Source organism: Talpa europaea (assembly GCF_964194135.1).
Source record: "Talpa europaea genome assembly, chromosome: 10".
NCBI classification, from domain to species: domain Eukaryota; kingdom Metazoa; phylum Chordata; class Mammalia; order Eulipotyphla; family Talpidae; genus Talpa; species Talpa europaea.
In genome coordinates this window covers 22458944-22482976 of record NC_140077.1, presented here as the reverse complement: position 1 = coordinate 22482976, position 24033 = coordinate 22458944, and the positions used below count along the sequence as shown (strand labels likewise).

The 24033-nt window shown below is 50.8% G+C and overlaps 1 protein-coding gene across 2 annotated transcripts in view; it reads right to left on the bottom strand.

The window, feature by feature from the left end:
- The window catches only part of CRTAC1 (cartilage acidic protein 1), a gene marked incomplete at both ends in the record, with an annotated part of 130001 nt that overhangs the window by 32018 nt on the left and 73950 nt on the right, over nt 1-24033 (bottom strand). For both annotated transcript variants that reach the window (XM_084245251.1, XM_084245252.1), the window contains 2 exons: nt 4180-4316; nt 16742-16938. In XM_084245251.1, coding sequence (XP_084101377.1) covers nt 4180-4316; nt 16742-16938 — 334 coding nt within the window. The remainder of the gene's footprint in view (nt 1-4179; nt 4317-16741; nt 16939-24033) is intronic.

Genomic DNA, 24033 nt, shown 5'->3' with positions numbered 1-24033 from the left:
CTGCCTTTATAACACGGTCTCAATTTTTTTTCCCCTTTGCAGCCAGGAGAAGCCCTGGGCACCAGCTCCTCTTTACTCGTCATTCTCTAGTCCGAAACACTGCTGATGGAAGATTCTTTTCTGTCTGTTATTACAATGATGTTATTTCTTTAATGGATGCTTCCTTTCTCCCAAGAGATCCACATGATTTCTAAATCAGTTTTCTAGTTTTCCTCTCATCCTTTCATCATTTCCCTCTAATTAACTAGATAGTAAATATTTCTTGCGCTCCAGCTACGTGCAAGGCACTCTGCTGTAAATGTACTTAAGAAGTCTTTGTCCTTAGGTTGCGTATAGGCAAGTTATTGACACAAAACAACACAAGACAAACAGTTGAGCTCAAAACAAGCATTACGGTCTCACCCCCTGTCCTGGGGGCCTTTTCTTGCTTTTGTTTCTTATCCAATGGCCCCAAAAGCGGGACCTCCCATTCCACCCAATTGGTCACTGACTTTATTCCTTCTTAGGGATCATTTCGTTGGGTGAGAGCATCGAAGGGGTTTGGGGTCCCTGGGATGTATAGAGACACCAGCGATCATACAATGAATGATATGTGTGATTAAGAGAGTATGTACAGGATTTTCTAGATGCACCGAAGAGGGGCTCCTAGCCCCAAGAAGGGGCACTAATGGGGAGGTCAGAAAGGTTTTCTAAGAGGAGTCTCAGCCAGGGGAAGCTAGAGAGAAAGAGCCTTCCAAGCAGAGACGAAACAGAGAATGTTGTACATAGCCACAAGCAGGTCCTCCAGGTTCTGGATGGAAAAGGCAAGGCAGAAGACATAAGGGGACAAAGCTGGAAATGACAGAGTTGTTTCCTAAAGGCCCCTCTCCCCTTTCTTTTTTGGTTTTCTGAGTCTCTGTTCGGCTACTTGGGAATCTGTGCTTTACAAATCTTGTTACTCAAAGTGGTCCATGGACCAACAGCATTGGTGTTATCGGGAGCATTTTAGAAATACAGGCTGTCAGGCACCACCCAGATCTGCTGAATCAGAAGCTGCATTTTTACAAGGCTTCGGCATGCTCCCTATGCAAAGGTGAAGTTTGCAACGTACTGCTTTACAACATGGCTTCATGAGGGGGGAACTCTGAGAGGTTCTTGCCCATTTCACGTGTGTGGAATGATTGGATGAAGAGTGAATGAATGAGGCCAAAGGTGAAAGTGCTCCATCACTGCAGCGTGCCTAACCCCACCAGCTGTTAGCAATCTCATCAACAAATGGGCAATTAAGCCCACATGAACTGAAATGCACTCTGTTAGACATTAGAATACTTATAAAATTTGGCTACACCTACTTTCTTATGTCAACGTATTGGGGTGACAAAACTGACAAACATACATGTGCTACAGCTGTAGAAGTTGCAGAAATTCCCGTGTGAACTCAGACCATAGTAATTCTGGCAGGATGAGCTGTTCCAGGGGTAGGAAGATGTTTCTGCAGCTTTGGGTCCGGGGGACAGGTTCTCATGCTTTAGTCTACATCAGAATCACCTGGAGGGCTTGTTAAACTGCAGAGGCTGGGGTCTAGCCCCAGAGTTCCTGATTCAGAAGGTACGGAATGGAATCTGCATTCCAAGTCTGCAGGTGAAGCTGATGCTTTGTGTCCAGAACCACAGTCTGAGAACTGCAGGTCCAGGCTCCGCCCCCATCTGGCTCTAAGTCCTTGGGCAGGTTCTTCACCTGCTTTGGCTTCATCACCTCACAAGTTGGTGAGGATCACTTCCCCCTGCTTCCTGGCAGAGTTGTCGAGAAGATGAAATGAGACAACACATGTGAAAGGTCTTTGAAAAGATAAAAATGCTAAAACATGAGGCATAATCATTATCGATCAGGGAGCGCTTCTTGTAAGGTATTGGCTTTGAGAGGGATCCAGAAAAGTGGGTGAGTGATGAGGCAGCTGGAGATGAAAGGCAGGCAGCTGTTCTGGGTTTGGGGTAGAGAAGAGGTGCAGGCTGGAAGGGGAGAGGGAGAGAACGGCGAGGTGGGGTGGCGACATTTCCCTGGTACCTTGGCTCTCAAACGGAGCCTGCATCAGCATCACCTGCAAGGTTAGCAGGACCCTTGACTGCTGGCAGTACCGTCAGGACTTCTGATTCGTGGGTCTGGAGGGTGCAGTGGGTGGAGCCTGAGAATTTGCATTTATAACAATACCGGTGCTGCTGCTCCAGAAACCACACTTTGAGAACCACAGACCAGGTAGGCTAAAAAGGCCCCAGGTAGGGGCTGAGGGACTGAGAGGTGGGTAGGATAAATGCTGCAAGAGAACTTGTGGTTAGAAATTTGTGTCTGATACTGGTTTACCCAGAGGCAGGGCAGTCGAGGGGTAAAAATTCATCTGATTTATTTTCAGGAAGGAGGGACTCAGTTCCTGGCTTTGTCTGCCACTTACTACGTGATCTGGATCAAGTGGCTTCGTTGCTTGAAGCGCTAGTTTCCATGTCTGTAAAATGGGGGTAATGACAGTGTGTACTTTCTAGTCTTATTATGAAGCTTCCGTGAGGTGACGGAGGAAACCACTTGGCCAGGGCTTCCATTGCTGTTAGTTTAAGAAGTGTTAGCTCGCACGCTTATGATTGCTCTTGTGTTTCCCAACATGTTGAATTCCTATCTCCCACATTCCAGCTGGCCCTAACTGCTCCCTGCTCCTTCCCTCTGCAAGTCCCAGGCCTGGGACTGCCAAGGGGGTGGCTGGAGTCAGAAAGCGCCCCCTGTCCTGGTGGCAGACCCACTGGAGGGGTTTGTTCTATTCCCCGAAGGCTGGGACTGAGTGGGGACTGAGCCAGCAGCTACATGCCCGCCTGCCAGTGGTGTCAAAGTCTCTTTGTTGCCTTTCACACAGTGCCTTTGTCCCATGGTCAAGTGCGTAGGTGTGCAGGTGACCTTGTTAGGACAAAGAGTGCATCTCTTTGTGATTAACCTTCACAGCCCTCCCACTAGCTCCGAGAAGGCTCCTACCTTAGTTGAGTGTGGGAAGACTTGGTCCTAAATGAGTGAGACAGGAAACCAGGGGGGCGAGTGAGAAGAGGCCTGGTGGGGAGGTCTGCCCCCGCCCAGACCCTCCCCACTCTCTGGGTACCCGCCGCCCAACACACACATACACACACACACACAGAGCAGCCTCCCGTCCCCTCCCACAGGGCAGGCAGGAGTCCAGGTGGCACAGATTCAGGTCAGGGCTAAATGTGGTTTCACAGCCCAGCTTGGCTTCTCTTCTCAGCACCAGCTTGTTAAGAAATAAATATTTATACCTGGCACCTGCCTTCTCCCAGGGCCTGGAGGCCCCTGCTGTGAAGATTCACACTGAATCCCCAATCCCCTTGGTGCCATCTCCATTCCTAAACCAGCCGGCCCCTTTGCCCCTGCCCCGGAGTGGGGCTCTGTGGAAGCTGGGCAGCAGCTGGGGCCCTGATTCAGTAATGACTGTTTATAAAGCCAAGGAGGGGGCGGCAGGGGAGCAGGTGACAGGAGGGATAAATCACCTCCACAGCAGCCTCCGGCGCTGCTGGGGCACAGGCCGGGCGCCCACAGGGCAGGCGGCGGCAGCTGCTCCTGTCCCTCTGCACTCACCTGTCTTCCCCAGCTTCTGGGGGCTGGTGTCTTTGGGAGGGTGGGCCGGCAGGGCACGGAGCACCGAGGGAGCTATTGATTAGCTAGTGTTTGTACATTCAGGCCACCCCCCCACTCACGTGCCCCTTTGTCATGCCTTAATTTGCTCCATAAATATTTACACGGGCCCTGGGGCTCAATGCCTGGCACACAGTAGGCAATTAGTAATAAGTATTAGGCGACTAGATGAATGAAGGAGCACGTGGGTTAGCGTTAGAAGGTTCTGATTCGTATCCTCGTCATAGTGACCCACTCAGTGCTGCTCCAAGCTTGCCTTTGAGGCCCTCATCTGTCCAGTGGACACGATGATGACAGCCCCTGGTCAGCTTCCTTGCTGGCTGCTGGGGCCTGCCCACGAGAAAGGACATGAGCGTCTATTGTGCCTCATCTTGCAAGTCTTAGTGTTCAGCACCTACTTCGTGCAAAGCATTGCTGAGTTGGGCTCTGCTTTCAAGAGCCCCACTGCCTGGACACCTGCGGTCGGCTCCCCTGCTGCCTTCACTGCGTGCGCCCCCCCCCCAAGGCCCCTGAACTCACCGTCCTGTCCACACAGGCCACAGAGCGCCCGGCAAAGAGGCTGGCCACGCCTCGGGCCACATTGACCTCGTCGCTCAGGATGTCTTCCCACCGGTTATTGCGGAATTTGAACAACTTGTCCGAGTAAGTGGCCACCCCTGGAGAGAGGAGGAAAACGAGGGCTGATGGACAGTGCCAGGGCACCACCTGGTTAGGGCCAGAGAAGGGGGGGTGCTCTGCGCAGGGTGAGCACTTCCTGCAGCGCTCACTCAAGCAGGGGAGACTCTTCTCTCTTTGGGGGGCACTCAAGTATTTTCAGTTGAGAGAAGAGACTCAGAGGTATGTGAAAGTGGTCAGCCCAGGACTCAGGAACTAGGGAGAAATGTCACAGTTACCGTGCAGCCGAGAGGACCTCCATCAGGGGCTGTGCCATCTGCCTTGGGCTCTTGCACCAGCACATGGGAGGTCCCGGAACTGCCCATATTTCAGCACTGAGACTCCTCCAGAGCTGCTGCTATGCTCTGCTCATGCACAGGACCCATCTGGGACTCAGACCGGGTGGTCCCGGTTGGTGCTGCGTCTCTAAGTCCACACAGAGAAAAGGCTGGAAGCTGAGCTGTGGCACATCTGTCACCTCCACCCCAGGGGAACCAGATGGCAGCACTCAGGTGGGGTGAGGGGTTTGGGCAGCCCTCTGGGAGAGCCCTGCTCCCAGGATGGGGGAGCCCTAGAGGGTGGTGGTCTCCACCTCTTTCGGATACTGACTCCTTTGAGAAGTGGACAGAGGCTAAGGCCCCTAGTGCAGTGAGTCACACACATGGACACCACACAGCACGCCACGTGTCCTCCCGAGGCTCACTGCTGGCTAAGAGGCTTTGCTCTGGGGAAGGGGCGAGGGAAGGCCTTCCAGTGGCTGGAGGCTTGCTCTTCTGAGCCTGCTAAGGAGGAGCTTTCCCCTCCACCCTCACCTTTAGTTTTTTTCTTATTAATGTGAGACCCAGACATTCATATTTTAAGGGGGATAATGTTCTACCGCTGGGGACCAGCGTAGGAAACACAGAAGGGCAGGGGAGGAATGGGGAAAGGTGAGCCTGGGGAAGTTGGCTCCTGGTTGGCCCAGGGACACCCACTGGGCTTAGACCAAGGGGAGCAGAATGGCACAGCCATCGAGAACTGAAGGTTTGAGGACATGTCACATCCTGCCTTGGTTCTGCCTGGATTCTACTTCCAGGTTCTAGTTGTTGGCTTTGGGCAAGTAGCTTAGTATCTCTGAGGCTCAGTTTTCTTATTTGTAAATAATGATTACACTCAAGTTCACTGTGAGGAATAAATAAGAGGACACACATTAGAGCTTTAGCGTGGCACCTTCCAAGTGGTAGGTGTCAGCGATGACTATTGCCATTGGCTAGATGAGGTGTTCTCCAAGACCCTGCAGGGACACCAGCTCTGCCCCGTGGGGCTGGATGACACTCGGCGACTGTGAGTGCATGGAAGAGGATGGGGCACGAGGGTAGGTGTGCGACAATGGGAGTGAGGAAGTGAGGGTGAGTGTGTGAAAAGTTCAGAGAGTGAGGGTGAGTGTGTAAAAGTATGTGAGAACTGATGAGTGAACAGGCGTGAGAATGATTGTGTGAGGGTGAGTGTGAGAACTGTGTGAGGCAGTGTAAAAAGGATTCCTCAGGCTACTCTGCCCAGAAGACAAGAGTCTGATCTCTGCATGGCCTCCCGCAGGTCTCCTGAGATCACAGGGACCCACAGGAACACAGCTGTGCGTCTGGAGTTGGCCCCCAAGCCGCCTGCCAGACAGCAGGGAGCTGGCCCTGGAGCAGAAGCAGCCTGCCCTGCTTGACCCTCTGTGGGGGGAGAGCCCTGTCCAGAGAAGGGACTGGCCCTTCACGGGGGTAGGGGGTGATCTCCAAGACCTGTAGGGGTTTGTTCCGGTGGATGCCTGGACTGAGGAGCCACAACTGTGAAGGGAAGGGAGGCCTACAGGGCAGCTGAGGAGCCACTTCCGGTAGAAGCGCCGGGCCTGACCATAGTGGCCTGAGCCAGCATCTGGCTCTGGCTCCAGTCCCCTCCTCGCCTTGGTCAATTCCTTATTCTCTTTCAACTTGGTTTCCTCTTCTGAGAGTTGGGACCAGCTCTGGCCCCTCAGCATAGCTGTGGGATTTCAGGAGGAAACACAATGGCGCCCTGGCCGTAGGTCAGACGGCCGACTGCGCACCCCCTCCAGGTCCGCAGCCCCACGCTGCAATCCCGGGGACTGGATGTGCTCAGAAATTTAGATTTTCCCCCTTTATGTTTGAGAAAGGTAACAGTGCACACACCATTTATTGCATAACCCCCCCCCCCCACACACACACACAGGGACTGGGGCAGTACCTGTAATTAAACACATTAATATTTCTGCAGTGAAATATATGAATATTCACACCAAGTGGGATAAATAAAGCCTATAAATAGTTCACATCATTTCAGGACAGGTTTTGCTATCAATTCACTTTCCCACAAACTTAAAAAAAGCACTTGAGACTTTCAGAGTGTTCTGGATTTCAGGGCTGTGGAAGAGGGCCCAGGGGCCCCCCAATGCCATCCTCACACTGATCCCCAGGCAGTAGCAGCCTTGTCATCGCCTCCTAATGCCCGGGGGCCTCCGAGCGGGCCCTGCAGGCATCTGGGTCTCCAGCCTTCACCAACAGCAAGTGACCCTTGCCCTTCTCTGTCAAATCAGGGCCCCTTTAGACACTACCACCAACTGAAACAGAAATACTGAAGCTCAATTTTACCAAAGCTTGGGCCTTGGGGAGAAAATAGCTGCCGGCGGTGGGGCTCTGCAGAGCTCTAATAGGCACTGCTGCAGTCAGGAGGACAATTCTGTCAAGTCCCCAAGTTCCTGCCCCCCCACTAGCCAACAGGAGAAATGGGCCCAGGGTTGACTCTCGCCCCCTCGGTTTGCCTTATCACCTCCAATCCCCCGCTCCTCACCCAAGACAACTGTCCACAATGGGTGTTTTACAGAATTCTGGTCTCAGAGCTCCTGGAGACAAGGTTTCATGATGATTTCAGCTCGGGAATGACCAAATATTCCACCCCTTCTCTGGGGGACTCTCAGTGGACATCAGTCTAGGCAAAGCTGTGTAAAGCCCCGCAGTAAATTACAGGTTTAATTTTATTTAATTCAGCCTTTCCCAAATACACTTGACCATGGAACCCGTTTTTGCAGCTCATCTGTAGCTGTCGCTGTTCTGAGCAAATTGCTGTCCTGGGGTGTTGATGTCTGTTTAGGCGCTGGGCTTTGTGGCCACAGGGGTGAGGGTGCCATGTATTGTTAGCCTCTTCCCCTGTTCCAGCCTCCTGGCTTCCAGGCTGACCAGGGACGCCCAGAAGAATAAACTAATTAAGGTAAAATGTGCAACAGTGATGCACAGCCTTGTAGATCATAAATGGGAACGGCAAAATCAATGGCAGCCCTTCTGCAGGCAGAGGCCTGGAGGCCTGGGCGACAGGAGGGATGGGAGCCCGTGATTTAGGAAGAGCAAACGCTCTGGCAGCTGCAACCTGGGTAATTAGGTGTGTCAGGAAGACAGATAAACAGTGAGCTGTGTGGGTCGATGGCACAGGTAATAAACACTCAGTGCCGGCCCCCGGCCCGTGTCAGTGTGCAGTCCTGCCCCGAGGCTCCTTGTCGCTGCATCCTGCCCTGGGCTCCCTCGCTGAGTTGGGGACAGTCGCTAGGGAGGAGAAGAGAAGGGCTCTTGGGGGAGTCTGAGAGGGCAGAGGCCTATAGAAATGGGAAGGGGTTCAAGGGCGGGGTAGGGGCTCCTGTGAGAGGCCCATCTGCCAATTTCCATTCCCACCCTACTTTAGCCCCTGGTATTAAAGAAGCCTGGAAGGCCTGAGAGTCTGGGGGATCTGCCAGTTGCTGCCAGGCCTGGTGGATGAGGCTCGGGCACCCACCAGGCCCTGCTGGGTGCCCTACTGGGTGCCAGGTGCTGGAGGTAGTCACAGGGAAATAGGCATCTCCGTCCCTGACTCAGGGCACTTGCAATTGATTTGACAGCAGGATGGGCAGTTAAAGCAGATGCAAAGGGGCCAGTAGTAAAACTAATAACACACCTATGACACTTTCCATGTGCCAGGCACTTCACATATGTCCACTCACTAGCCTCACCACACCCCATGAGATGGGTTCTACTTTCATGCCTATTTACAGAGGAAGACCCTAAGGTATACGAGACAAGGGCACTTCCTTGAGAGTCCACAGATAGTAGAACCCTGGGGGCAAGACAGGGTGGTAGATCAGGAAGATGCCATAAAATCAGGATGGAGGAGGCACAGTGATGGGGGGGCCTTTATGGAGGAGGTACTTGAACTAGGACTTGAAGGGTCAGAGTAACAGCATGGCTCCTGTGTTTGGCCAGGATCCATGTGAACCCCTTATTTTACAACCGTCATCTCATCTAAACCCCACAGCCACCCTAAGAGGTGGTGTGGCCCCATTTTACAGGTGGAGAAATTGAGGGGCAGAGAGGTTATGTCAATTTCCCAAGGCCATAGAGCTAGTGAGGGATTACAGATTCAAACTCAGGCCTGTCTGAGTTCCAAGCCTGCATAGGCATGGCTCTCTCTGGCTCAGGCAGAGAGACAGGGTGGTGCTCTAGGCAGGAGGGGTGACCTAGAATGTGCTCAGGAAGGAGAATCTGTGCAGGTGGAGGAGGAGAAATGTGAAAGGAAAGACCCACTAATTCCAGAACTGAGGCAAAGAGGCCATTTGTGGTTTGTGATCTGGGAAGACAGTGTTTCCAGAAAGCTTGCTTGGCAGTGGAGTAAAGGGTGGGCTAACAGGGAAGAAAATGAAGGACATAGTCACTTTTATAGTAGCTCAGCCTCTACCCTGGGTGATGACTGGGAGTGGGGAGGAAGAGCTGGGTGCTGGAGGCTGGGATTGGAAGGGCAGGGGGATTTTGAGGTATGGCAGACCAGAGCAAAGGGGGGTCAGTGACTGCAGCGGCCAGTTGGCCTTCAGGAGCTTGTCTTCAGACAATCTGAGAAGGCACATCCAGGGGGTTAGCGTATAGTCAGCACAGCTGGAGCTGGACAGAGGGGAAGACCAGGGCCTCAAACTGAGTCCCAGGGACAGCCGCATTGAGCTTAGGAGGAGGAAGAGAGGGCAGAGGTGGGAGTCATCAGACAAATAGAAAGAAGGAAGGTTCTGTGTTGAGGACAGTGGTGTCAATCAAGCAAATTAATTCACCAACCTGCCTTCTCATCCACATCCAGCTCCACCCCCAGAGGGCACTTTGGAGCCACTGGGAATGTGAGTTATAGGGGCTCTTCCTAAGGATCAGTGACCCCAGTGCCTCTCTCCCAGTGTCTGTCCCCTACCAGGGATTACCTGACTCATGGTTTGGCATTGTTGGCATGGGTAGCCAAGAGAGGGGTGAGCAAGTATGCGAGGCACAGCAGAGGGCTCAGCCTCCAACTTCACACATAAGGCAGAGAGATTACTGCATCTTGGGCCCAGGTTGACTTTGGGAAGGACACTTGTCTTTTTTAATCTGTAAAATGGGATAATGAGGATAGCCACCTATTTATCAGGTTGTTGCGAGATTAAATGAGATACCATACATAAAAGACTAGAAACAATACCTGTGACAACATACATTTAATAAATAATAATGCTACTATCATTATCACTGCCCTCATTATGACCATCACTATCACCACCACCATCATCACCATCATTATCCTTATCCTCATCACCACCATCATGGTCTCTGGGGGATTACAGGGCTGCAGGTCCTCAATAAACCACACCCCAAAAGGCATGGTGACATTTAGTACAAGGGCTTTATGAGACTTAGTCAATGGAAACCCATCAAAGCAGGGATGGCCCCAGGAGGAGAACATCCAGCAAAGGACATTTGAAAAGAATGAATACAGGCCCCTGGGTTCCCCAATATGATTTCTGACCTCAGTCTTCTTCCATTCTGGGGTGAAAAGGGAAATCCCATCAACCCCTGCCAGGTGCTTCATCCACATGAGCTCATTTAGCTCTGTCTATAGTCAGGAAGACAGATCCTTCCTTTTACAGAGAGAAATTGGAGCTCAGAGGTTAAGTATAAGTATTTGCTGAAGTGAGATGGCACTGTGTTGTTAGGTGGCAATGTTGAACTTCAAACTGAAGTCTGACGGCACAGCCTCATCCCTCCTTGTATAAAAGCTGGGGTGTGGGGACTGGAGGGGGACAGTCCCCGGATCCCCAGAAACCTACTGTGTTAGGACCAAGGAAATGACTCCAGGGTCCCAAAATCTTCATGGTGCTACTTTGACAGCCTTGGCCCCCATCCTTGCTTTTTATGGACCCTCATGCTAATGAGGCCTTGTGGGGTCGGGCAAGATGCCTGAGTACTAATGAACTCACCCTCCTAAATGGGGCTGTCTAGGGTGAGCTGAAATCAGAACTTTGCATCCAAGAGAAGTGTGACTGAGGAACAGGAGACACTAGGATCCATTTTGGGGCCCAGAGGATCCTAGGAAAAGAGGGTGGAGCTCAGGGCTTTCCCAGACACAGGAAGCCCCATATTTCCTGTTAAAACGTAGATTCTGGCCTAGCAGGTCTACAATGGGATCCAAGAATTCTGCATTTTAATGAACTTCCAGCTGTTGCCAAAGCTGCTGGGCTGAGGACCACCTTTGGAAGCAAGGTGTACACTGTTGGGGTGCAGCTGGAACTGGGTCTGGATGAAGGGACTGCTGGACAAGGGTTGCTCTCAAGAGCAGATGGCACCCCCGCTGTGCAGGCAGAGAGGCTGGAAGGGCAGAGGCCCCAGTTGCCTCTCTTCGCTGGCATGGTGATGGCTGTCTCCTCGCTCAGTCACAAAAGTCCCTGCTGAAGGACTCAGTATAACACAGAGCCCAGAAGTCATCAAAGAAGAGTGATAAATCCAAGTTCACAAAAATAAAAATTTTCCACATTGCAAAAGCCAAGAAGAATGCTGGCAAAAGAAAAATGACAAACCAGGGAAAACTATTTGTAACCTGTATTACAGACAGAAGGATAATTTCCCTAATTTATAAAGAGGTGTTACAGATCAATAAGAAAAAGGTCAATAGTCAATAGGAAAAAAATGGGCCAAGGCTATGAGCCGACAAGAGATTCAAATATATAAAAATGTGCTCAGCCTCACTCATTTTAAGAAAAACGAAAATTAAGACTACACTTAGATACCAATTTTTTCCCTATCTGATTGGCAATTAAAAAAAATGATGACACTGAGTTGGTGAGAATAGTGACAAATGCTCACTCGCATCAGAGTTGATGAGGGTGTAATTATCCCTGTCCCTTTGAAGGCAATTTGGCAATGTCTATCAAAACCACACACGTATATTCCTTTGACACAGCGACTCCATTTCTATAAATTTATCTAACAGACACACCTGCAATTGCAGAAAATGGCATGTTGTACAAACTTATTTATTTGGTGACATTGTTTTAAGAGCAATAATAGATTGCGAGCAATATAACTGCTCATCAACAGAGGACCAACTCAACCACTGGCAAATCTATACAATGGAGTACTATACAGCCATAAAAAGAGCAAGAAATCTCAGTGAAGCACAAAATAATATCTGAAACTGATGACTGATGGGTAAATGAAAAGATCAGTCAGTTTTCTTACATTGGGAGTACAGCATGATACTTTTTGTGTAAGAAAGGAGGGAGGTATACATGGACTGAAGATAGCAGATGGTCAGGGACTATTCTGTTGACCTGCATGATTAAAAATAGGTGCGTGGTAGGGATCACAGTTCCCACTGACCCACCCGGTACCCATGCTCCTCTTGCCAGGCGACATGGGGGGGGGTGCTCAGGACCATGCAGCGAGGCAGGGAGGTGGTTAGTATAGGACCCCCAGGGGCATGGGCTCTGACCAGGAGCTACAGGAAGTCCTGGGGTTCTGGATGTGGAGGGAGGTACTTGACCTGCCTCTTACCCCTTTTGCCCTGCATACCTTCCTGCCTGGTTTTCAATACATGTTGTTGCCTGAAATACATGGGCTTGTGTTTGCCCAGGTTAGCTGAGCAATAAGCCGATTTCCTGGCGTAGGCTGTCTTGGGATGGCAGTCAATCTGCCTCCTTTCTCTCCCTCTTACCTACTTCCCAATTCTTAACCCTGAACCCATACACTCTCGGTCCCTACATGTGAGTGGTGTCTCGCTTACACAAGACCCTCACTACATAGTCCTGACCACTCCTTTCTCTTTGTGATCCCAGAGTCACTCCTATGGGCCAGGAGGGAGGCTGTGACACCCAGAATACTTCTAAAAGCTCAGAATTGAAGCTTAGAGAGCAGGTAATGAGTCCAAGACACCACAGTGTCTTGGACTGACACCATAGCATGTGCTTTCATTCATTATCTCAGTTGCCCATTTAAAGGCATGGACTAAATGTTTACTAAGTAACTGAAGTACTGCTTTGGGCCTCAGAGATACAGCAGCACACAAGACAAAGTATCAATCCCCAAGGAGCTGAGTGGTAGAGAAGACAAGATGAACAACTAACAACTAGTAGATAAACTGTTTTCAGGCTATGGAAAGTGCTATGAAGAGAAATAAAGCAGATTAAGGATATAAGGAGTGAATGGAAGGGGATGATCCCAAGGTGTTCAGGGAAGACCTCATCTAGAAGGGGCCCGGATGACGGGTGAGCGCTGAGAAGAGTGGTGGAGAAGCATTTCGGGTGAGGGAATAGCAAGTACAATGGGCTCGTGTGGGAATATGGCGAGCAGGAGGGAGAGTGGAGAAATGAGGTCAGAAAGGCAGGTTGGCTCCAAGAGGAAGTTGCTGGAGGCAATCGTCAGGGCTTTGGATATAGTCTGCAGAGCACTGGAGGGAGCTGGGCTCACGAAGTTGATAGGACTTTTCCTGTTCTACAGACGAAGGGGTCGAGATTGAGCGAGGTCAAGTATGTTACCCAAGGTCACTTAGAAAGCAAGGGACAGGTCTCAGGTCTGCATAAACTGACACCTCCAGGGCCCTGCCAGGATGCAGGGTCTCAGCCCTCTGCCAGGGCCTTAAGCCTCGCTGGGGGAGAGGAGAGGAACTCCTCCTCCACTCCACAAACCCCTCCAACACTTTGGCACAGGCCAAAGGAGTTCCCAGCAGTAGCCATGGGTGAGGTGAGCTGCTGTGGTTTCTTAGGAAGGACCTCGGGTTGCCCATGGTGGGCAGGGGGCAGTGGCAATGTGCTGACATGGCACTGGTGTCCCTGCTCCACAGCCGGCCCACTGTCAATGAATCAACTGAATCATTCAACTGAAAAATTAACTCAAACCCACACACATCCCTCAAACCCACAGTAGGTCACTGAGAGTTACCTGCTTGAGGCTGGGCTGCTGGGTACTGCCATCCTTACCCCAGCCCTAGGGGTCTGACTCCAGCCTCCCCAGGTGAACACTTGTGCCTTCAAATAGGGAAGTCCCAGACCCTGGCCCCAGCCTTCTCTCTGTTGGCATGCTTCCTTTCAGGGCTAATGGCCCATGCATTGTTTTCTTGGAATTATTTGTCAAGTTTTTTTTTAAAGATTTATTTATTTATTTATACAAGCACTGGGTACAGTCAGAAGCGCGGGAGGGTGAGAGAATTCACCAGAGTCAGAGGGGGGAGTAGAGCAGGCAGAAGGACCGAAGTACACTACTGAGGGAAGCAGCGGGTGGCAGGAGAGGTCTGCGCGCCATGTGGGACCCTTGCCTGGTGGTTGGGGATTGAACCGGCGCTGCAGAGGCTGCGGGCAGCTTCACAACCCAGTACTCAACCGCTGTGCCACCGGGGAGGCCCCCTATTTGTCAAGTTTTTATTGTGCTGTTAGGATGTTTAAGGGCTTGATGGACCAGGGGAGGACACAAAATGACCAATACAGGAATTTTCTCAAGGAGCATAGATCCAGGGGACTGGTAGAGGGTGGTCAGATACCAAGAGAAATATAAGGCCGTATTAGGGAGAGTGCAAACTTCCCGAGGGCAGGGCTCTTGTCTGTTTCATTCACTGGGTATCCTCAGTGCTTAGAATAGTGCCTGGCACACAGTAGGTGCTCAATAAATATTAGGCCACTAACTGAATTAGTCCATTAGGGAATGACTGGGGCTCCAGTAGGCTGGGAATGGAATTAACATGACTCCAGGGTAGTGGCCCTCAATCTCTCCTACACTGGGAATCACCTGAGTTCTGATAATGGGTCCCACCCCCAGAGGTGTGGATTGGACTGGCCTGGGGTACATTTTGAGGACTGGGGGTGTTGAAAATCCACTAGGAGATTCCAGTGTGCAGGCTGGGCTGAGGATTTTCAGCAGAAAGCTCTCGGCGTGTGGGAGGGGCTGCAGCTCCGGAGACACCTGACAGGTCCCACCCCAGGTACTCTGTGCGAGGTGAGCGGAGGGAAGCGTCTGTCCCTTCCTCTGGCATTCTGCCTCCCAGGACCTCATCCAGCACCCCCTTCCATAGCTCTCCCCCCTCTGCTAGCCTCCCTGCCCTCCAGCATCTTCCTGGGGACTCACCCCTTCCACAGCTGTCCCTGCCGCTGCTCCCCTCCTGACCTTGCCCCACAGGAAAGGGTTGATCAGCCCATCAATTAATTGTGTCCTAATCCAATCTTGGCTTGGTTGGAGAGAGGGCAGTAAATCCAGCTGGGTAATCATGCCCTGATATTTGTGTAGGGATAATTACTATCTCTCAGGCCTCTCTCGGTGGCAAGATGAGATGAAAACCCATAAAACACCACTTGGGGCTGTGCCTCATTGTTTCTTGGCTGCACAAGGTTGGCGGGCTGCCAGCCTGGCCCGCCCCTGCCCCTGGCACGGGCCCCAACCTCTTCCCCTCCCATTCATGCAACCAGCAGGGCTCAACATTGGGGGCAGTCCAGGGCTGGGTCCTGGCTTCAGCTCAGCAACTAGTAGGGGAACACAATGGACCCAGGGGAAAGCCAGTGTGTGAGTGTGTGCGTGTATGTAGTGTGTTTGTGTAGGGGACAGGGATTGTGTCCCCATGGCCAGGCAATCACCTGCTTCTAGGAGGTTGGGAGGGTCCAGGATAGTGAATACCCAGGACGACCTTCCCAAGAGGCTGCTGTCATCTGGAGGGGTCCAGGGCATGTCTGGCCTGGCCCTACAGGGACAAAAGTGAGGTCCTGTGCCCTCTCGGAGGACACTGTGGCTGGGACTTCCTCTTATGCCCTGTGGCAGCAGACTCCAACCTAGTGAGCAGAGGTCAAGTCTGAGAGAACATGAGAGTCAGGGGCTGGGAACACCTCGACCTGCAGCCCCAGGAGCATAGCCCCCCGCCTCGTGAATCCCTGAGCACCCACTATGACCACGTTCTCCACTGGGCCCCCAGGACTTAGGATTGAGTGTCCTGCTTTAAAGGACAGATCTGGAGTCAGACTCCTGGGTTTGAGTCTTAAAACATACACGTCGTTGGTCTTGGGCAAATTGTGTGACCTTTGTGTCCTCAACTATATAGTGGGATACCCCAGAGCCTGCTTCATTGAGCTGTCAAGTGAGGCTTAAGTGAGATAATGGTAATGCTAGATCAGGGCCTGGCACGCAGCAGGCATAACACAAGCCGTACCTACCACCACTGCTACTGTTACCTAGACCCCCGTGAGTCAGTTTCCCTCATCCATTTCTTAGAATGAAGGACCTCGCTACTCAAAGTGTGGTCCCTGGCCCAGCACCATCAGCATAGCCTGTGAGTGTATGAGCTGCACCAGATATTGGGCCCAATCAGACCTCTTGGGTTTGGTGCTGTCCCAAATATTTCTGTCCCCTTTGGGCCTGTCCCAGGCCTATCTGTTAAAACAGATAGAACACATACAGCAAATATGGTGTGAGTCTGCCATATTCTGCTGTGATGGGGAGGGGAGCTGAGGCGGCCCCAGCCCAGCATCTGCAGGGATACAGCCCCCAGGTGACTCAGAGGTGCTCTAAGCTAGGACAGGCTTCACCTTCCTCCAAATTGTAACCCCAGCACCTGGCCCTCCAGGTGGCATGAAAGAAGGTATTTGGCCCGAATTTTTAGGGTGAATAAATGAGCTCATCTGAAAGCTGTAGGGGCCCTGTAGGGGCTCCAAGGGGCCCTTGGAGGATTTCAAAACATTTTTAAAAGGTCCCCTAGAAGTGGCACAGAGGGTGGTTCCAGGGGGCATCTGTTGGCTGCAGCAACTGAAGCCCAGGTGAGAAGTGATGAGTGGTTGAGTCACCACCACAGGGCAGGGGGTGGTCAGGAGCGAGGGGTTCGGAGGGCCGGAGGGGTGGGGTGCTGCTCAGACAGGGAGCACAGAGGACAAAGTCGAGGGAAGGGATGGTTGACCTTTGCTCATGCACCTCATCTCCAAGCCCAGGGGCCTAGTGAGAACAAGAGAAGGAGTCACTGGGTGTCTACCAGACAGAGTGAGTTCTCCGAGCCTGGAGAAGAAGGGAATCTGAGCCTGGAGCAGCCCGCATCAGGGGCCCGAGGAAGGCCAGGGGCCCGAGGCACAGTCAGGGTTGGGGGAAGCAGGTAGAGGCCCAGGGCCCCCAACCCTTACCTGAGAAGGCATTATTGGTGTTGAGGAAGTAGATCTCCTCCCGGCCATCCCCGTCGATGTCACAGGCTGTGACCCCAATGGCATAGCCCTGTCTGTCCCGTAGCGCGTAGTAGGGCGAGCTGCGCTCATCAACAGCAATGTTCACCAACCGCTTCTGGGCCCGGTCGTACTTCAGAACCAGGTTGGGACCATTGTACCTGGAGGAGGAATAGGAAGGAGGTTGGGGAGGAGAACCGGGCCCACCCAGTTTCACCCAACTGGAGTGATGGAGCAGTGGACTCAGTCCTCCCAGGCAGTTCAGCCCCATGGTGCTCCTGGGGCACCCTGGGTAACCTTGTATTCGAGGTCCTTGGGCGTTTGATGAGTGCCCCTCAGCAGATACAGACCGAGGCAGAATGAATCAACTGGGACACAATACAAGGAGCAGGGTGGTGGAGCGGAGTGGGCAGCCAACCCCATAACCTCAGGTTTTGCTGAAGCAAACAAAAACTTCTCTGACATTTTGATCTTGCCCATTTCAATGAAAATCCACCTTTATTGATATAATCTTGTTAATTTAAATCTAAAACAATCAAGTGGGGTAGGTGTGGGAAGCTGTATTTATTATTAATCCATTTTACAGATGAGGCAACTGAGTTTCCTTGGGACAACTCAGGCTCAGAGAGGGTAAGTGCCCTGCCCAAGGTAACACAGCTTGTGTGGCCATTTGGAACCAAGTCCTTTTGACTTTCCGGAGAGTCCTTGTGTGCGTGAGCCCAGGAGGAGCAGAAGACACTGGTTTGGAATGATTCTCCTGACAGAAAACAGTAGTATGAAATTAGCACCTCAGATGGGAGTATATGAACACATCTAAAGTCAGTAGATGAACTTGCTGGATCTTTTTTGAAGGAATTCAAAACAGAAGATTTTAAATGCTCATCAGTCCTCATCGCTCCTTGTCTCCCTCCCCTGCAGCCAGCGCTGCACTGAGCCCCCAGGCTTGTTCTTGCCTCAGGGACTTTGCACTTTCTCTTCCCTCTGCCAGAATGCTTTTCCTCCAGATACCCACGTGGCTGTCTCCATCCTTCACCCCCTTCAGGTCTTTACTCAATTATTCTCCCTGCTCACATTCCTAAAACTTGCAACCATACCCCATATGCCTTAGCCCTCCCCCACTCTTTCCCCAGCTTTTACCACCGGCAAACAATCCTCTCCCTTCCTATTTATCTCCTCCTTCTCTGTCTGACTCCACCAGAATGCTACTCCAGGAGGGCAGAACTCTGTTTTGTTCCCCAGGTCTAGACCAGTGCCTGGCACCCAATAAGTGCTCAGTAAATACCTGTTGGGAATGAATGAGACCTCTGAGCTCAAGTCTGACTCATAAAGTCTCAGGTGTCCTACAGTTGATTTCTGGCCATTACCTTCCTGTAGGTAGAAAGCTCCGTGCCCAAGGTCACCCCCAGGCAGCACAGCATGACTGCCTGGAGGCCTCCTCTGCCTCCTGGGAACACCAGCGTGCCAGGCTCTCAAAGAAACCCAGCCAACCCCCATCCATTAGTCGCCCGCCTTCTGCCTTTATTTTAACCCGAACGAGTACATCCTGAGTGAGGCTCAGCTGCCAGCCTTGGATGGTCCCTGGCTGAGAACACTTTGGGGAGGGCAGAAAGAACTCTCCAAGGTCTTTGAGAGAAATCACTTCTTGCTTTCCTGAAATAGATCCAACTTGGCCGTCTCCTCGTCACAGAGATGCAAAGCCAGTCAAGTTTGGGGGAGCAACTGGCTGGGTGCCTTCTGGCACCCAAAGTGTGTAAGAGGGAGCGAGAGCTCACTGAGGGCTGAGTCAGCGCCGGGTGATGGAAGGCTGTGCCTGACACGCCTTGACAAAGAGGTCTGGGGCGGCGCGTCAAGGCTCAGTGTGGCCTAGGGTATCTGTCTGTGTGGGGGAGATAGAACGCTTGGGTTCCAGCACCATCAGCAGCTGATTCCAGCCACCAGGGACAGGAAGCGCCTTCTGGTGCTAAACGTTCCTCTTCAATACCTCGTGTCTTCCCTTTATAACCTCCGCGCCTGCCCCTCAAAAGGCAACAAAAGTTCTAGAGTGGTGGGTCTCGTCCAAAGCCTTCACACAGGCTTTGTTTCAACTGGGCCCCACATAACACTGGAAGGACAGCTAGTAAGGCATTTTTCTAGAAAAGGGAAGGAGTCTGAGGGTCAGAGAAGCAGAGCGAGCTGCCCAAGCAGCTGGACTGTGGCAGCGCTGGGCCTCCAGCCATCTCCAGGGCCCAGACCCATCCTTTCCACGCTGCCCATGGTGCTGACACTCTTGGTCCTGTGCATTTTTCCTCCTGATAACCCTTTCCAAAGTAGCTATGTGAGAAATGCCCAAAAGTCTCATGTAAATGGTGGAGATAACAATCCTATGCTGCTACAGCAGTTTACAGTTTACAAAGTAGTCGCTCATCCTTGACTTCATTTGCTTCTCACAAGAGTCAAGACCCTTGCTGGGGAGGAGGATTATGACGTCAGGTGTTCAGTTCCCTTCTGACCAGGGTCTGGGCTTCTCCGGGGCTCTGCTGGCCTGATGCCTGGGCCTCTCACAGTCTTCCCTGGGACAGCCAGTCCTACCCCTTCCTGCTCCTCGCTGCAGAGCTGATGCTCCAGCCCCTCAGCACCCCGTAAACAGGCTCTGCCCTTTCCAGCTCCCATGACTTTGCTCAGCTGCAGCCATATCCTCCCGGGTGAATATTCTTGTTCTCTCCACTCTCCCGTCCTCCCACAAAGCTTTGCCCCAACTGCTTTGGTTGGATGTGAGCCTCTTCTCTGGATACCCACAGTGTTTTGCGCCTCACTACTCCTGCGAGGGCAGAGTTGTTTGTATTCCAACATCACTTTCCTCATTAAAACATATGCTTCTTGGGCCGGGAAGCATTTGCTGTGCCTAGAGCAATGCGTGGCACAGAGAGGCCGCTCAGCAAATGTCTGTCCAGTGCAAGGAAGGGCGAGACTCTTTGCACTACAGAACTCTGGATGATGCTAGGGCACAGCAGCAGGAGAGGACAACAAGGATTTGGCCTCCATTATTTTCTGGTTTTGAATGCAAAGTTGACGGTACATTGGCTGGCCATTTTAGAAACCAGCAGTAATGAAGAGATTTAACTGGATGACGACTATCTTTGTAATGGGTTCATGATTAAATATACAGTAGCTATTGAAATAAAAATGAATGAGTGAATAAGGGGGTAAGTGAATGAATAAATAAAATTAATCATGAGTAGCATTAGCAAAACACTTACAAGGGGCCGGGCACTTTGTATTTCCATATCTCATTTCATTCTCATGTCAACCCCAGGGTGTTAGAGATGCAGAGCCCGAGGACCAGTGATTAGCCCGCCCGTGGTCTCTCTGGCCAGTCCCCACACTGACGAGCCTGAGAGCTGGACCTGAGGGGTTTCATGCTTCCTCTCTTGGACATCTAGCACAGATTGTTGGGCAATTCTAGACATTCAGGAGGATTCGCAGTTTAGTTGAATGGGGTCAGGAAATGGGACCCGGTCCTGTGTTCTTGAAAAGCAGCTGTGACTTGTTAATATTGACAGCCGGGCCAGCAGGCAGACAGGATTGACTGGGAAGTAACTGGAAAATCAGCTAGAGAGGCCTCAGCAGGGCTTGACCCGTAAGTCTGTCTAGTTCTGGTGCCAGTCCAGTGTGACAGGATGGCTTTAGATGGGATGTGGCCCCGGGGTTAGGCCAAGAGCAACCCCTGGGTATGGGGTCCTGCCCTTCCCACTTCCTGACTCTGACCTTGAGCTTGTCACTCAGTTCCTCTAAGCTCCAGCAGCTTCATCTATAACTCGGGGCTGCTATGTACCTCGCAGGATGTCTCTGAGGATAAGTGAGAGAGAGTGTGTGATAACACTTGGTAAACTGTGAAAAGTTGCACAATTAAACGTTCTCATCATTATTAGAAACAAAAAACAAAAACCGAGGCACAATCTCTCACTCTCTGGTGATCATTTTGAGAATTTCCAAACACGCTCTAGTATTTCTCACTGCGAAGCATCCCACCTTGAGCGCTCTGGGCCTCTGAGGGCACATTTCTTTATTCCCCTTTATAACCAAACTTCTACAGGACTGGTGCTCATGCGTTGTCTCCACTTCCTCGCCACCCACTTATCCCCCGCCAGGCATTCGACCCTGACTCCAGCAAAGTGCTCTTGTTACTGTCATTGGTAGTTTTCATGTGACCATGTCCGGGTCCCCTTTCTGTCCTGTGCTTTCTTCTCACCTCTCTAGAGGCAGGTGGCCCCCTGCTGCTCTCAGCCTGCATGGAACCACTTCCCTTTTAAACCCCTCCTCAGCTCTGAGGATGCCGTCCTGGTTTTCCTTCTCTGCCTCGACTCCCTCTCCTTCCCTGCTTTGCAGGTCCTCCCTTATCTCCCAATGTGGGAGTCCCAGACCTGGTTCCTGGCCCCTTCCAGTCTCCCCCTCTTCTTTCACTGGAGAACAATATCCATTCCCATGACTGACAATTCACAAATTGGTATCTCCAACCCGAACCCCACTGCAAATCAGACTCAGACCTGACCGCCCCCCTGACAACTCCCCTTGCACACCCCACTGTCTTCTTTTTGGAAAGTGTCTAACATGGAGCTATTGAGCTCTTACCACCTGCCCCCCACAAAAAAATATGACATCAACCTGGGCTCTCCTCCCCCTGGCCCACACATCTAAATCATTGGTCAGTCTGTCATTTCTACCTTCTAAAACTCTTCAGGTCCTTTCTCTTCTTTCTCCTCCTTTTGCTACCATCTCTGGAGAACCTCCTTTCTCTGTCCCTCACTTGCCCCATGCCAGTCAAATTCCCCCACACTCTCCACTGTAGCCAGAGTTATCTTTTTAAAACAAATCAGATCAGGGCCTCCCTGGTGGTGCAAGGGGTTAAGCACCGCACTGTAAAGCAATCCACAGCCTCTGTAGCACGAGTTTGATCCCCAGCCAGCCAAGGAGCAGCCCACATGGTGCAGCAGACCTCTCTTGTCTCAGCAGTGTATTTCAGTCAGTCTGCCTGTTTTGTTCCCCACTCTGTCTCTGATGAATCCTCTCACCCCCCGCATCCCTGGTCTGTACCCCAGCTCTTGTATGCATAAATAAATACATCTTTAAAAAAAATCAGATCAGCGTCTCTCCTGCCTAACATCCTGCGTGCCCCCCTTTATTTCAGAATGAGAGCCAGGGCCCATATCAGGCCTGGCTGGGTGCCGGTTTGTCTGCTGACCTCCCCTGTCACGGGGTCTCCTTTCAGCTTCTGACATTGCAACAGGTGCAGTGCCAGCCTGGGTCCCCTCATAGGACCACTCCCTCTGTCTAGAACACTCTCCCTCCACTTCCCTCCTGTATGGTCATCCTTCCCATCTCACCCTAACAGGCACCTCCTTGGAGGGAGCTTTCCACGCCCTATCCAATCACGACATCATGCTCCTGCTCTTATTTGCTTATTGATTGCCCCTTTCTCCCATAAGCTTTATGAGACTGGGACTATCTTCTGCCTCCCTGTCACCTACTTCTTACCGAGTGCTCAACAAATACTTTCAGAGTAAGTGAAAGAGAAGGAAAATAGAAGCTCTTCACTGGGTAACTGAGCAAAAGGTGACTGAGCCACTAGTCTTTTGATTGTCTTTGACCTTTCCTTGTGATTAGTTTCCAAAAGATATGGACAAACATAGACATGGCAAAGAGGAGGCCAAGAGTCAGTGTCCTGCATAAGGGTGAGGGAGAGTAACAAGGTATTGTAGATAGGGACAGAAGCTCAACCTTTTTTTCTGCTGAGCATTGTTGACCTGTATGAAAAAAATCACTTAGGCAGTTACATAAGGGAAAGTCTCATTAAAGGATATAATAATTATTGAGTATTTTCTATATGCTAGATACCATGCTAAGTAATTTACACAAATCTCAGAAAAAATTCTTAATTTGATATATAAAATATGCTATGAATTTGGAAACTCAAGGGCAGAGAACTTTTTCATTAGAAAATAAAAATAATGAGAAATATATATTCAACATTATATTTACAGAAGAGAGGCAGGGCACAAAGAAGAGACATGTTTGAATACACAAAGAATGAAAGATAGAGACACACACAAGGATATGTGTCTATTTTTGTAAATAAAGTTTTATTGGAACACAGACCTGGTCATTCATTTGCATGGTATCTCTGGTGACTTCTGCTACACAACAGAGTTGAGTAGATGTGATAGCGACTGTATGGCTCAAAAGTTGAAAATATTTACCATTTGGTCCTTTACAGAAAAAGATTTCCAACCCTTGGTTTTAGGGGTGTTAGCTTTATACTTATGGCCATAGTACAAGTCCTAAGTGAATCATTATCACAATAGAACACAAAATTAGAATAAGCAGCAGCAAAAAAGTAAATTGGGAAAATATAATTTTTCTGAAACAAGTATTTCAGGGATAGTAATAGGTGTTATGTAAGGAAGATATTAAGTTTTAAGATAGACATGATGAGGTAAGGTAATGTGTGTGTGTGTGTGTGTGTGTGTGTGAGAGAGAGAGAGAGAGAGAGAGACAGACAGACAGACAGACAGACAGACAGACAGACAGATACTGAATAAAAGCTGCCAGAGTAAAGGCTAAAAGAAGAGTGCCTTTAAGTGAGTAAAGCGGTAAAAGAGTGTGGTAGGTGATCTCCAAAGATGGCTGCCATCACTTACTTTCTTCTGTGTATACATATGTTGCTCCACCCACCAACAGGTGGAGTCAATTATGCCTCTTCCCTTTGAATTTGTTTATCTTTGTAAAATATCTCAATTGGCAGAATATGGTGGAAGGGCTGTTGGACCAGTTCTGGATTTAGCCTTTAAGAGCTTCCACTTTTTCTCTGGGAAAAGTGAGTCATCATTAAAAAATTTGACAGCTTTGGGATCACTATGCACTGAGGAAATCCAATCTAGCCCATGGGGAGCCCATGTGGAAGAGCATCAAAGTACCAAATTTGTGAGCAAATATTTCTGGGCCCTTCCAGCCATGCTGCTGAGTGGTGGTGCCAGCTGTTGAGTGGTGATGCTAGCTGCTGTCACATAGAACAGAAGAACAACCAGCTGAGCCCTGCCCAAATTCCTTACCCATACAACTGCGAGACATAACGTTGTTTCTAAGCCATGTTGTTGTTATGGAAAAGAAAGATAATGATGACCTATGATTTCGGACCTAAGAGGGAGAGGAATTTACCCTCAGAAAGTAGGAAAAAGGATTATTCACAAACCAGGGAATTCTCTAGGACAGTCATTTGTGTT